Raw genomic sequence first — 12,659 nt, 5'->3', positions numbered from 1 at the left:
CAACTCCTTCCTGGCAAGACAGGCCTACTTGGTCATCCTTCTCCTATTAGATGAGGACACATTGTTCTTCCATCTCCCCAGCCTCACGGACATCCTCTTTGGATACTGATTTTAGATTATAGTACCGTATATACTGGTGTATAAGACTACTTTTGAACCTTGGGAAATCATCTGTAAAGTCTGGGGTCGTCTTATACGCCGGGTACTGCGCGGGTGGTACTGAGCACCCAGGATCTGGAGCAGCAGCTCTGCTGCTGCTGCTACCCCGCGCAATGAGTTCAGTTCCTCACTCCTGAACACGAAACTTGCCCTACTCTAGCTTGGCCAGCCTCCTGCCTGCCTCCCTGCCTGTGCAACTGCAGCCCGTCGCCACCACCTGCCATGATCCTAGTGCAACTGTCAGTGCGCCCCCCCCCCCCCGGTTCCAGAGGGAGAGATCATCTGAAAACTTGGTGAATGTGAAAGGGGAGGGGGGGTCAAGTTTCTCTTCTTCCTCTGAGTGGGAAAATTTCCCCAAGTTGTTCGGGGCACAATTCTTTGGAGTTCTCCTAGAGACGTCCAGCACCTGCATGTCATAAGCATTTGATGTAGTCTTATACGGTGAGTATATCTCAAACTCTATATTTTAACTGGAAAAGTGGGGGGGAGGGGTCGTCTTATACGCCCAGTCGTCTTATACGCCGGTATATGGTAAGCAATGTAGATTGCTTTTGTTCCAGCAACTAATATGTAAGGAGATGCCTATATTCGCTCAGGGCTGTGTGTGTGCAGTTTGTGCAAGATCAGGAAAAGGCCATAGCTGGTGGGTGCTCTTGTAAGCAGGTTCATTCTCAGGACTCTCCAGTTAAAAGATCCTGAGGTAGCAGGGCTGGGAAAGACTTTCTCTGCCTGAGACCTGGGAAAGCAGGTGTCCATCAAAGGAGGTAACATTGGGCAGGAACAGACCCCTGTAAGACTCAGTTGAAACATATTACTGGTGAAATCTGTGCTCAATTTTCAATCCCTTTTCTTGGCACAGAATTGCAGGGGGTTACATGGAATGCACACATTGCCCTGCTTCTAATTTAACAGCTCCAATACTGCTTGACATCCAAAGGCGCTTGATGCAAGCCTCTTTAAATTCAGTGGGGCTTACTTCTGAATGAGCAGGAACAGGATTGGGGGACAATGTTCCAATCCCAAGCTTGCTTACTGCTCAAGTCAACAGGATTTATAAGCAGGACATCTGACTCAAATGGTTCTTGGGTTTCTGTCCACTAATTTTTCCGCTTGTAACAGAGGTCTCCTTTTGACCATTAAAAGGCTATGACTAGGATCATAAGATTTTTTTTTTGTATACAAGCTGAATATACACGACACACTGAGGCAGGAATTTAGTGAGATCAAGCATAAATGCTGGTGGGATCTAACCCCATACTAAGGGATCCTCAACAAGAAAAGTTTTGAGACAACCTCAAATCATTTTTTAAAATACAACTATCATTCATAGCATGAATTTGGGGTGATCAATTCCCTGAGTTTAATGGCATGTACCACTGCATAGCTTTGTAGCACACAGAGAATAATCAGTGTTTCCAGCAGAATGAAAGAACATCTATATTGCAGGTAGGCAGAAGGCAACGTTTGATGCTTTAAAAATAAAAATAACGTAATCCTTAAATTATTTAAAACCGACCCTTGTAAGCCAAAAAAAAAAAAAGTCTTACAGAAATACAACAGGCTTCCCTCATGAGAATCCTAAACAACAAAAAACCAGCTTTGACACTCAAGTTCTATCTAGAAAAACTGAAGTGGCAACATTCACACATGAACATCTCTCCTCCCAACCACTCCAAAAATAGAAGAGTTGCATGTTTCAAAATAGCTAGATTTGAGTCGAGCAGCATCTTTAGAGGCCAAGATTTTTGGATTATAAAGCAAATCTCCCTTGGTCAAATACCCTGCTTGAAAGCTTATACTCCGAAAATTTCGTTGGTCTCTAAAGGTGTTCCTGAACTTGAATCTAGCTGTTCTACTGCCAGCCACAATGACTAAGTTTCAGAATCAAATTAAGCACCTGGGCTGCAAATTTCATCCTTCTTGACTCAGTGGCAAAATGCTGCAGCAACTTTTATCAAGACTGTATTGTACCCTTTCGAGGCGGGATTGGTTGTGCTGTATTTTCCACAGCTCTGTTGAGGAGTCAGTAAGTATTAGATAAAGGATTACCAAAAGAAACACTGTACACATGAATACCTTTAGTAGAAATCATTACTTGACCAATGTTTTAATAAGTACCTTTCAAGGGAAGGACGCAAATTATATAATCCAATTAATCACTCATTTCTTGATGATAAAGATATTCATTTATTTTTTTACAAAATACAGCCGATTTTTTACGATCCATTTTTCATCTCTAGCTCCTTCTTAAGATACAGGTAAATGCTTTAATGGAACATGATTTATTATAGGGATTGGAAAGCCCCTCCGGTTTGAAGTGAATGGCTGGAAATTCATACAAATAAACCCATGGAAAATAAGCAGCATGATTTAAGCCAGCCCTTTTGTTTTTTGGTGTCTCTTGAAATAATTAATCATTCTGTCCTGCTTCACCAGGAACATCTTTTCACTTTTAAGCTACAATGTACTAGCTGTATTTCTCAAATATAAAGCAACCAAAAAAACGTAATAAACCAAAAATAAGGCAGCGTAAGGTGTACCGACTGGAAGTGAAGCTTTACTTACACAGCTCTTTGTTCTTCATTGTAACCTACAGAAGCAGAACAAATTGTATAAAAATATGCAAATACACTTAATTTGCATAGGGAATGTAGGCCAAAATAATCCTTTCTTGATGAACAATCTGAATTATTTTGGTGCAGAATTTTGACCTGTTTAAAAGCTTGTAATGCACACATTCCTGTTTATGTTTACTAAATAACTTATAAAAAAGAACGGTAAGTCGAGAAAGGAGATGAAGGTGATCTTCAGAAAGATTCTGTCTCTTTACTGCACCGGAGTGGCTGGGTTTGAACCTGAATTTTTTGCAGCATTTTTAAAGTGGACTCTTCGGTGGCTAACCAGGTGTGAGCTCTGATTAAATCTCTTCCCACACTCAGGACACTCATACGGCTTCTCGCCTGTGTGGATTCTTTGGTGTTTGTTCAAGTCCGAATTCCGAATGAAACTCCTCCCGCACTCTAGACACTTGAAAGGCCTGTCACCTGTGTGCATCCTCTGATGGGCAAGGAGCGCCGAGCTGTAACTGAAGGTCTTTCCACAGAGCAGGCATTTGTAGCGCCTCTCCTCCTGGTGGGATTTGCGATGGACCAGTAGCTGGTGGATCATGCGGAAGCTTGCTGGGCAATCGGGACAAGCGTGCAGTTTTTCTGTGTGGGTTTTCTGGTGTGAAATGAGATGTGACTTGTGGCCAAAGCGCCGGTCACATTCTGTGCATATGTAGGGTTTCTCTCCAGTGTGGGTCCTCTGATGGGCTGAGAGGTTCGAGCTTGTGCTGAAACATTTCCCGCAGTCCTGGCACTCGTAGGGTTTTTCGCCTGTGTGGGTCCTCTCGTGAGCACGGAGTTGTGAGCTCTGGCGAAAGCCCCTCCCACATATTGTGCACTTGTAAGGCTTTTCCCCTGTGTGGATTCGCCAGTGCTTGATGAGCACGGAGCCTTCACTGAAGCACCGCCCACAATCAGAGCACACATAAGATTTCTCCCCGGTATGGGTCCTGCGGTGTACTATGAGAGCTGAACTGGTGTTAAAGCTTTTCCCACAATCGGTGCATTTGTAAGGTTTTTCCCCTGTATGGAGTCTCCGATGGGTAAGCAGGCTAGAACTGTGACGGAAGCTTTTCTCACAAACATCACACTTAAATGGCCTGTCATTTGAGTAGACACTCCCAGGGCCATTTTCATAGTCAAAACAGATTTCTCCAGAGAACGTATCCTGGGGGGTTTCCAAGTCCCTCTTGTGGCCGTTAGGCTGCTCAGAATCCAGGAAGTCTTCACTTTCCTCCCATAAGGTCTTAGATGGCTTGCCAGGATCCCCAGGCTCATGATCCAGTTGCTGGGGAGCATCCTCTTCATTTTCACTCTTGATCCAATCTTCCCCTGGCAGAATAAAACGTATTCCATCAGTATTCGTTACATTAAGGCCAATGGCCATATGAAATATTGAAGGTGGGAACAGGTGTCGAGAGATGACTTTAAAAAAGCCACCTCTATCCATGAACAGGATTTGAGAAGGGGGAGCTGCTTCAAAAATTATAACTGTGGCAATACCCTCTATTTTCCCCACAAACGCTTTAAATTTGCACTAAGAGTTTTTTAATACATAGGGCTGAATCCGACAATATTTCCTGCTCAGTCTCATGCAGTTACCCTCCTCACTGCAAACCCTATCCCATAATTCCCGGAAGAACCATTTCAGTGGTCAAGAATTTTTTCCTTCTCCCACCTGTGTGACAGCTCTGAATGGATGGGGAGGTAAATCTCATAGTTAAGATAGATCCTATACCAGCTTTTCATATCTTGTCATATATATATATATATATAAATTGTCCAAGCTATAATATGATAGATTTTTTTTAAAAGACACACATAGGGGGACTAGAGTCAAGGACCGCTTCATCTATCATATTTTTTACTTGCATGTCCTTCAAGGAGCTCAGGGTAGTATAAATAGCTATCTCTGACTCATTATGTTGCCACGATAATGACTACCAGGTTTTTGCTGGGTTCTTTACAAGCCTACAGGGGACTACAGGCAGAGGAAACGCTTTACAAAGTGGTTTGGGTGGGTTTTCCGGGCTGTGTGGCCGTGGTCTGGTGGATCTTGTTCCTAACGTTTCACCTGCATCTGTGGCTGGCATCTTCAGAGGTGTATCACAGAGAAAAATCTGTTTCACACTGTGTCTAGTGAGAAGGGACCGTTTAGTGTGGTATGTCCCAGAGTGGGGAACCAATCATTAAGTGTTTGGGTGGAACTTGCTATGCAAAGGTGTGGTTGAGTGTATTGTAACCACGGCCACACAGTCTGGAAAGCCCACCAGAACCAGTTGAATCTGGCCGTGAAAGCCTTCGACAATATGCTTTACAAAGTAGTTATCAGATTCCTTCGTTAGCCATCCCATCCAGTCTTTATTTGCAAGTCTGATACAGCTGTGTGGGTGAGAGATTTTGGCACGTGAGGACTTTCAATATAGCATACAAAAAAAATAAAACAATGTCCTCAGCACCCCCTTCACAGGATACAAATGAACCCTACGGTGCTTTAGCAAAAGACCTCACTTGTGAAGCAGACAGTGGCTCAGGAAAGACAACCACCACGGAGGGATAGGGGAAGAAATGGGTGTGTAACAACTCGGAGGAAATGAAGCAAACCTGTGCGGTACTTGGTTCAAGTTCTTCTCAGTTTGGGGGAAATACCCATCTACAAAGCAAGGAGGGTGTATATTTGTTGCAAATTCCATGATCTTACTCTGGCCAGTATAAAAGAAAGAAACACATCCATGCATCAAAGAACTGCACATACAAGAACAGAACACAGAACCAGAGTCGCATGTGTTTCACAGCAGCCGTTCCCAAAGCCAAAGAGCCAAACTGCTATTCAGTTGTTAAAGCAGCTTGTTTTTTTTTCAGCAGCGGGGTAGGCTGCAGTAGAAGCAATAAGCCAAGGAGCACAAGTCACACCTTCTGGGTAGGATGGTGGTTGATAAGGAGAGACTAAAACGTACAGAAGATGCAACGCTACGACTACAGACACAGATTTCCCCCATCCTCCTGCTGCAAACCACTTTATATAAAACCTTCACATCTTACTATAGCAAAAGAAAACCTCCCAGAGGCCATTACCTGGGGTTTTTAGAGTAAATAATAAGCCATGGTTCCAGCCAACACACAGCTATATAAATACCAGGAGCAGCAGTGGCGTAGGAGCTTAAGAGCTTGTGTATCTAATCTGGAGGAACCGGGTTTGATTCCCTGCTCTGCCATCAGAGCTGTGGAGGCTTATCTGGGGAATTCAGATTAGCCTGTACACTCCCACACATGCCAGCTGGGTGACCTTGGGCTAGTCACAGCTTCTCGGAGCTCTCTCAGCCCCACCTAACTCACAGGGTGTTTGTTGTGAGAGGGGAAGGGTGAGGAGATTGTAAGCCCCTTTGAGTCTCCTGCAGGAGAAAGGGGGTATATAAATCCAAACTCTTCTTCTTCTACCAGCAGCAAAGTTCATTGTGGGGGAGATGTAATTGGCCCTAGCAAAGGGAGGAAGAGGAAGCATCTCCCCCTGCAATGGACTTTACTGGGGCTGTAGCAGGTCCCGCCTTCTGCTCCCGGCACAATGCTTGCCACTCACCTGGTTCACGGTCTGTGGCTTGAGGTAGGTGGGAAGGTGAGGATAGGGGGAGGGTGTAGCCATCAAACACACACACACACACACAGAATATGTTCCAGATATGTGCCTGCGTGTTCATAATTTGAGCTGTAACTCAAGGAAGCCTTTTGGATGGGAGGAAACATCATTTTCCCTCAGGGTGCAGCAGCCCTTCTTTTCCTGGGCCCCATTTTTTGGAAAGAGCACCAATTTCTGTCATGGTCCATTCTGGTGCTAGATCCATAGACCTTGAAGGGAAGACTCTTCCCCGAAGAGAGCCTATTCCAACAGGCACCAGGGCTGAAAACGGACCACCTGCTAAGCCACGGCTGCCTGACTGCAGCCACTGGCCATCTGGATTTGCACGCTCGCTTGCTGGGACAATGTAGAAGGGCTGGTGGTGAGTTCTTCCCCACCTCTCAAAAACGTCACCCACTTCTGTCTGCAGAAACAAGCCCAAGAGCCTCCTGATCTATCCTGCATCTGTCAGAGGGATGTAGTCAACACCGCTTACTAAGCATGAGATCCCTCTTCAAAACCACTCGTCCGGATGCTTTCAAACACCAGGAGGAAACCAGGGCTACTTCACAGCCTTACAACACGCATTTCATGGGAGGGAGCCAGATGCAAACTGCAACCTTTCGTCCAAATTAGAAATTTGCTTAGGAACTGGGCCTTCAATAAGAAGGCAAACAAAGAAACATAACCAGTGAAATGTTAGCTTTTGCTCAGAGGTCCGAGGATCTTGCAAAAGGCTTTCACGCACTGGACGAAACAGACCGGGATCCCACCAGCAATTGCCCACCTCTCCCAGTCCACGCAGGCGCTCCTCTCCCGAGTTGAATGCAGCCAGCAAAATGCCCCAAGAGCCATTCTTGGTGAGTGCTCAGAGAGAGGCAACCCCCCAAAGTGCCCCCTTTTCGTGCCTGAGCCGCTCCTGCCCTCTCTCAAACACTTACCGGGGTCCATTTCCATTGCTGAACAAATTTCAACCTGGAAAGCAACTAAGGCGCAAAGGAGCAACACACCCACCCATTTCTGTGGCAGGCGCCGACCGAATTCCTGGGGCCTTTTGTGTTGCCCCGTGAAGCACTCTGGGAAATGTAGTCTTCATGACACGGGGCGACGGGGTGCTAAAGGCAAAGCATTCTGGGAATTGTAGTTTTGGGGTGGAATGGACTCCCACACGAATGCTTGGCAAGATTTGGGGGCGGTGGGTGGGTGGTAAGTGCTTTTGGAAAAGCAGTAGTTTTGGAAAAGCAGTGCGGAGCCCCAGCATTGTTGAAAGTTACAGAGTCTGCCTTAATCCCTGCATGTGAGCATAGGAACGGTTTTACTCTGCGTAGTAACGACACGCTTTCTTCTGATCTCCAGATGCCCCGGGGGTTCCCACTTGGTGTTGGACACTGATTCGGACGCTGGTACTAATTGCTGTCTGGTGAAAAGCCAGGCGTCCGACAGCTGCACCCAAGGAGGAGGAGAGGGAGGGGAAAAAAGAGAAGGGTAGTATGCAAAAGAAAAAAACACGATGACAACTCTCTCGTCCTAGGTTTGGCACGCAAAATGCATTACACGGCGCATACAAAAGTCAGAAAAATACCACTGTAATTAGGTACAAAGAAAGTTAAACCAGTAGTTAAAAAAAGTTCAACCGCAAAGTGAGTGTCTGGCTTTGGAAAAAAATTTGAGTGCAGCAGCACGTTAAAGAACAGCGAAGTTTCTCTGGTTGCCAGTTTTAGCAAGCAGAAGTTTACTCCTGTTTGTGCTGGGCGCTTTTTATTCTTTGTTTTGAGCAAACAGGCAGGCAGAGGTTGCAGCTGACAGGCGGTGAGAAGTTTTCCAAAAATAAGCACTTGCGCCCAACGTGGGGCTCGAACCCACGACCCTGAGATTAAGAGTCTCATGCTCTACCGACTGAGCTAGCCGGGCTGCTGTTCCGGGCAGTTCTTGGCATTAATGTTAATAGAAAGTTACCATTTTGTCAGTGAATGTTTAGAGGCATCTTCTTTTCGAAAGGCCTGAAATGGCCCATCAAATCACCTCAGGATGTTCCTGCTCCTCCCCACAAGTTTTCTCTACATGTTATACATTTACCAAGGCATCAGGAAGTAACATAACAGAATAACGAATACATATTACATTACATATACTCAATAAATGCACACTCACGATGGTGGTGTATGACTGTTGTTGGTGTTAGGGTTGTATATTTAGAGTATTGAAACACTGCTAATTGTAACGATACGCGCAGCCACCTTGTTTGTCATCTATATCTAGTATTTGGTCATTGACCGTAAATATATCTATATTTATATCTAGAGGGAAAGAAAGAGAGAGAGAAGACATCAGGGCTAATTTATAAATATCTACATGTAATGTTGACCTGAAGACATCAAAGTGAGATGAATTTTAAAGAGATCAAAATGGAACAACAACAAAAAAATGTGGAGGGAAAAGAATTGCCCTTGTTTCTGCCCGGTTTCGAACCGGGGACCTTTCGCGTGTGAGGCGAACGTGATAACCACTACACTACAGAAACCAGCTGGCTGCTGTTTTTTCAATATAGCCTACAACATTCTCAAAAGTGATCCTTAATTGTTTTAAGCTGAATCTGTCTTATTTCTTACTAGTGACCGCAGCCCGTCTCAATAGACTAGACTCCAGTAACACTTCAGAATAGTAAAGGTCAGCAGGAGTGCCTGAAACCTGCAAAGCCATAGAGCTGGAACTAGTCTTTGTTATAGGATTTATGTCACTTTTGAAAACTGCCAACAACTAACTAACAGGGAAGGACTGGCGAATATGTGGAATAGTGTCCAAACGCCCAACACGTTATTACTAACACTCTGAAATGCTGTGAAATCTTGTAACCATCAGGAGACTGAAGTGGGTTCCTGATTCCCTATTCAGTAAATCTCTGTAGGGACGAGCTGTGTAAGGAACTGAATTTTAGAAACACACACACACAATCCCCAAATAAGTTTTGAGACACTCCAGATCATATATACTCCAGTAACTGGCAGACTATCCACTTCCTAATGGTCCAAAATTCATTAGCCCCCAAATGTATTTTTGTGCATGTCACAGACTTGCAATACACAAGGCCAGGTTGGCATTTAGGAATTAGCCGATTTGCACCATTAAAGCAGCTTGGCCAAATCATGCATTCCTGTGCCAGGGAAACTGTTCTGTATGAGATGCCCTGCCATGTTGTCCCGCCCAAAGCTGTAGTCATTTATATAACTTACTCAAGTTGCTCTCACACCTCAGGCCTCCAATGACAATTGTTTTGTGTAAGCTGACCAGATAAAATACCTTTGTGCCCACTGTATACTTCTCCTGACAATATACCTATGATGATGGTATGGTGGAATTTGTTGTTAATCATATATGCTACATAGTTTATGTACATGTGTTATATGTTTGCTGCCATTGGAAAATTTAATTTTAGACCTCACTATTGCTAACTGATTCCAGTAAGAATTGCAAGCAAATATTTCTCATTGTTTCACAGTGCCTTGCTTAGTCTTGAAAAATATAAGCAGCTATACAGAATCAACTAGATTTGTTACTTTCTATAAAAGTGTCTGCTTTTATCTGTGGCAAGGAGCTAACCATTGATCTTATGTCCAGGAAAATCTCATGAACAGACGGAAAGCATCTTAAAAAAATAATAATATTGAATTTATACTCTGTCCTTTCCCATCTTGTTTTAGCTGGTAAAAATCAGGTCCTGCAATATATGGACCACATATAAACTGGCCATGATTTATAATCCCGAATCTCTCAACCATGAAATTTAGTGAAAGCTGGCCTATTTTCTTTTACCAAATTCTGCTTAATTCCATTTTATTCTCAAATACAGTTTATATAGAAAATGTATGTGCTTTTCTGAATAATAATGCTCTTGTGTTCTGCATATTGGTGATCAGTGCATATTCAGTCAGTTCAAGAATACTACAATTAATTCTAAATAAAGGTTTTAACAAAAAGCCTGTCTGGTTATTGCTTGAGGAGTAAATATTTTCACTCTGAACTTGGAACTAATGAACTCTGATTTTCTCAGTCAGGAGGGTGGAAACGGTTGCAAGGATGACCATTTGAAGGGCTGATCATGTTCTCTACAGCCTTTAATTTATAGTAGTTAATAGATTGGTTTTTAATCTCCATGTGACTGTTTTGAATATCTCTTCACAAATGGCCATTGCAAAGAGCCTGAAACGTTTACAGGGTCAAGCCAAGTCATAACGTTCGTTCGTAAGGGAAAGACTGACCTTGACAATATACTCTGTGGGGCCAGGACCGCGTCTCTGGTCCTACACAGCTGAATTATTTTAAGACTAAGTTAGAAAATACCCAAGAAACAGGTTTGAAACAGAAGATAAGTTTTCGGACAGCATAAGTATCTGACCAGGGTGTCCCCTTAAGTAAGAGGCACACCCACTTCATACAAAAAGGACCAATTTTATAGACACAAAGAATACATACGTCATACAATCATCCCATACCCACGTACATAATCCATACCCTTTTCACGTGCTTTAAGCATGAACCTTAAAATCCCATTGGATGATTCTGTCTCCTTGTCACATTAAGACAACCTCTATCCTACGTGTCTGATTCCTTCTGTTACACAAACACTGCATGCTGTTTGCTCACGTCCCTCTGCCCATATGCAAAAGGCTGCAATAAAACTAACTTCTGCCTTTTCTGGTTTCCAAGAATAACCTGTTTTCCTGCTTTTCTAAGTTTGAAATGATTTTACTTTAACAGATTATACAAACATTGATTTTAACAATTATACCATTAGATTCTAATACAATAGAATTATAGTAAAATACCAATAAATATGAATCTCTCATTATCATTTCTATGTTCATTTAACATATATAGAAAAACACTTTTTCTATTTAACTAATCACATTCATTTCTATTCTAACCTCTGATCTCTTTTATGATTCTGTTTATTCATGTAGCTATCCCCTATAGTTTGTGATTCTTAGAAATCTTTGGTTCATACAAACTTAATATTCCTTAATCAAACACAATTTGTAGGCATTCTGGTCCATTTCCACAACTCCGTCATCATGTCCTGCCCAAACCATCATTTTTAACTCCAGAGTAACGCATGAAAACTGCTGACTTTGTGCCCTGCCTGAAATCAGTTTTTGTTCGGCTCAGATTTGACATTTGCAATACAAGGAATCTATCTCCTATAATGCACTATCGTGCCCAACACATATTTTTTTCCCTCTGTGGCAAACAAGTCCTCTAAAGATCTGATGTGTTTTAGGTAAAGAGTGCAGGGCGGTACTGTTAAACTTTCCCAGAATTAGTTTCAGAGACGGTTAAACCTTCCCAGAATTAGTTTCAGAGACTCAAACAAAAGAAGACTTCAAAGGAAGACTGCAGCATGAAACAGCTGAATCAGAACTCACCAAAAACTGTTATATAATGTTGAGGATTTAAGTAGAGTCTAGGACTACGTTGTTGACTCTGTTCAGGATTTTTCTATTGGAGAGTTAATATTTAGCATTCAGCAAATGAACTTTAGGAGTGCCATTTATCTCAAGACTAAAAACGATGCAGAAATGTTTGCAAAATAAATCAGAAATTCAGTAACACCTAAACTTTTTTTTCAGCAGGACTTTTTGTTTGTCATGTTAACATTAATTAGATGCCGAGATCAGAAAGTTGAACATAAAGATTCTTCGCTTAGCTTAGTAGCTGAACAGGTGTCTGGAAGCAGACTGACCACAACTTCCTCCTGCTGACAGCTTCCTATGCAAGTTTTGAAAATAACATGTTTTTCTGTTTCATGCAGTACTCAGAAAACCTGTAAGCTCTTTGTTCTTAGAAACCCCAGCCCCTTAATGGCTGATTGGTCCTTATAAGTTGCTATGCTAGAAATAATGAGCAGGATAAGTGTATTGACGCTGATTGGCTTCTGTATTTACGAAACTGCTTGCGAAATAAGGTAGAAAACAGATGGGGTAAAGCATGATAAAATGAAAAGCAAACTGTGCTCCCAAAATAACCATTATAAAAGGCTGTGTATGTTTTTATACTGGGTCCTGAACCCTCAGGTACCCATGTAAATACATGTCTGCTACTACCAGGCCTAAATAAAATAGCTTCCTGATCAAGAAATGGTAGTCCAGTTTGCTGTCTGATCTTGTTCTTTGTGACTGCGCCTAGGACAGAGATGACAGTCAGGGGTCACTTCTCCAGACAGAAATTATTGTTTGATTTGTTGTTTTAATCTCTACGAGACAGAAAGGTAGAATTTAAATTGGGTC

General features: G+C 42.8%; 1 protein-coding gene and 2 non-coding genes across 4 annotated transcripts; all 3 read right to left on the bottom strand.

The window, feature by feature from the left end:
* Positions 1 to 2,326: 2,326 nt before the first annotated feature.
* On the bottom strand, positions 2,327 to 7,439 carry LOC125430180 (zinc finger protein 239-like). 2 transcript variants are annotated; one of them, XM_048492003.1, is made up of 2 exons: positions 7,320 to 7,439; positions 2,327 to 4,097 (listed from the first exon to the last, which is right to left on the bottom strand). In XM_048492003.1, exons 1-2 carry the CDS (start codon positions 7,333 to 7,335, stop codon positions 2,986 to 2,988), a joined length of 1,128 nt encoding a protein of 375 aa, XP_048347960.1. In that variant the 5' UTR covers positions 7,336 to 7,439; the 3' UTR covers positions 2,327 to 2,985. The 2 variants fall into 2 exon arrangements, with proteins under 2 accessions (XP_048347960.1, XP_048347961.1); XM_048492004.1 differs by having other exon boundaries at positions 7,393 to 7,437.
* A 777-nt stretch (positions 7,440 to 8,216) lies between these two features.
* Positions 8,217 to 8,289, bottom strand: TRNAK-CUU. The gene has a single exon. It is a non-coding gene; the product is annotated as a tRNA-Lys (tRNA).
* Positions 8,290 to 8,826: 537 nt separating this feature from the next.
* Positions 8,827 to 8,899, bottom strand: TRNAV-CAC. The gene has a single exon. It is a non-coding gene; the product is annotated as a tRNA-Val (tRNA).
* Positions 8,900 to 12,659: the final 3,760 nt, after the last annotated feature.

Source organism: Sphaerodactylus townsendi, linkage group LG03 (genome assembly GCF_021028975.2).
Source record: "Sphaerodactylus townsendi isolate TG3544 linkage group LG03, MPM_Stown_v2.3, whole genome shotgun sequence".
Classification (NCBI taxonomy): domain Eukaryota; kingdom Metazoa; phylum Chordata; class Lepidosauria; order Squamata; family Sphaerodactylidae; genus Sphaerodactylus; species Sphaerodactylus townsendi.
Note: the sequence above shows the minus strand (reverse complement) of the source record. Positions and strands in the feature narration are given on the sequence as shown.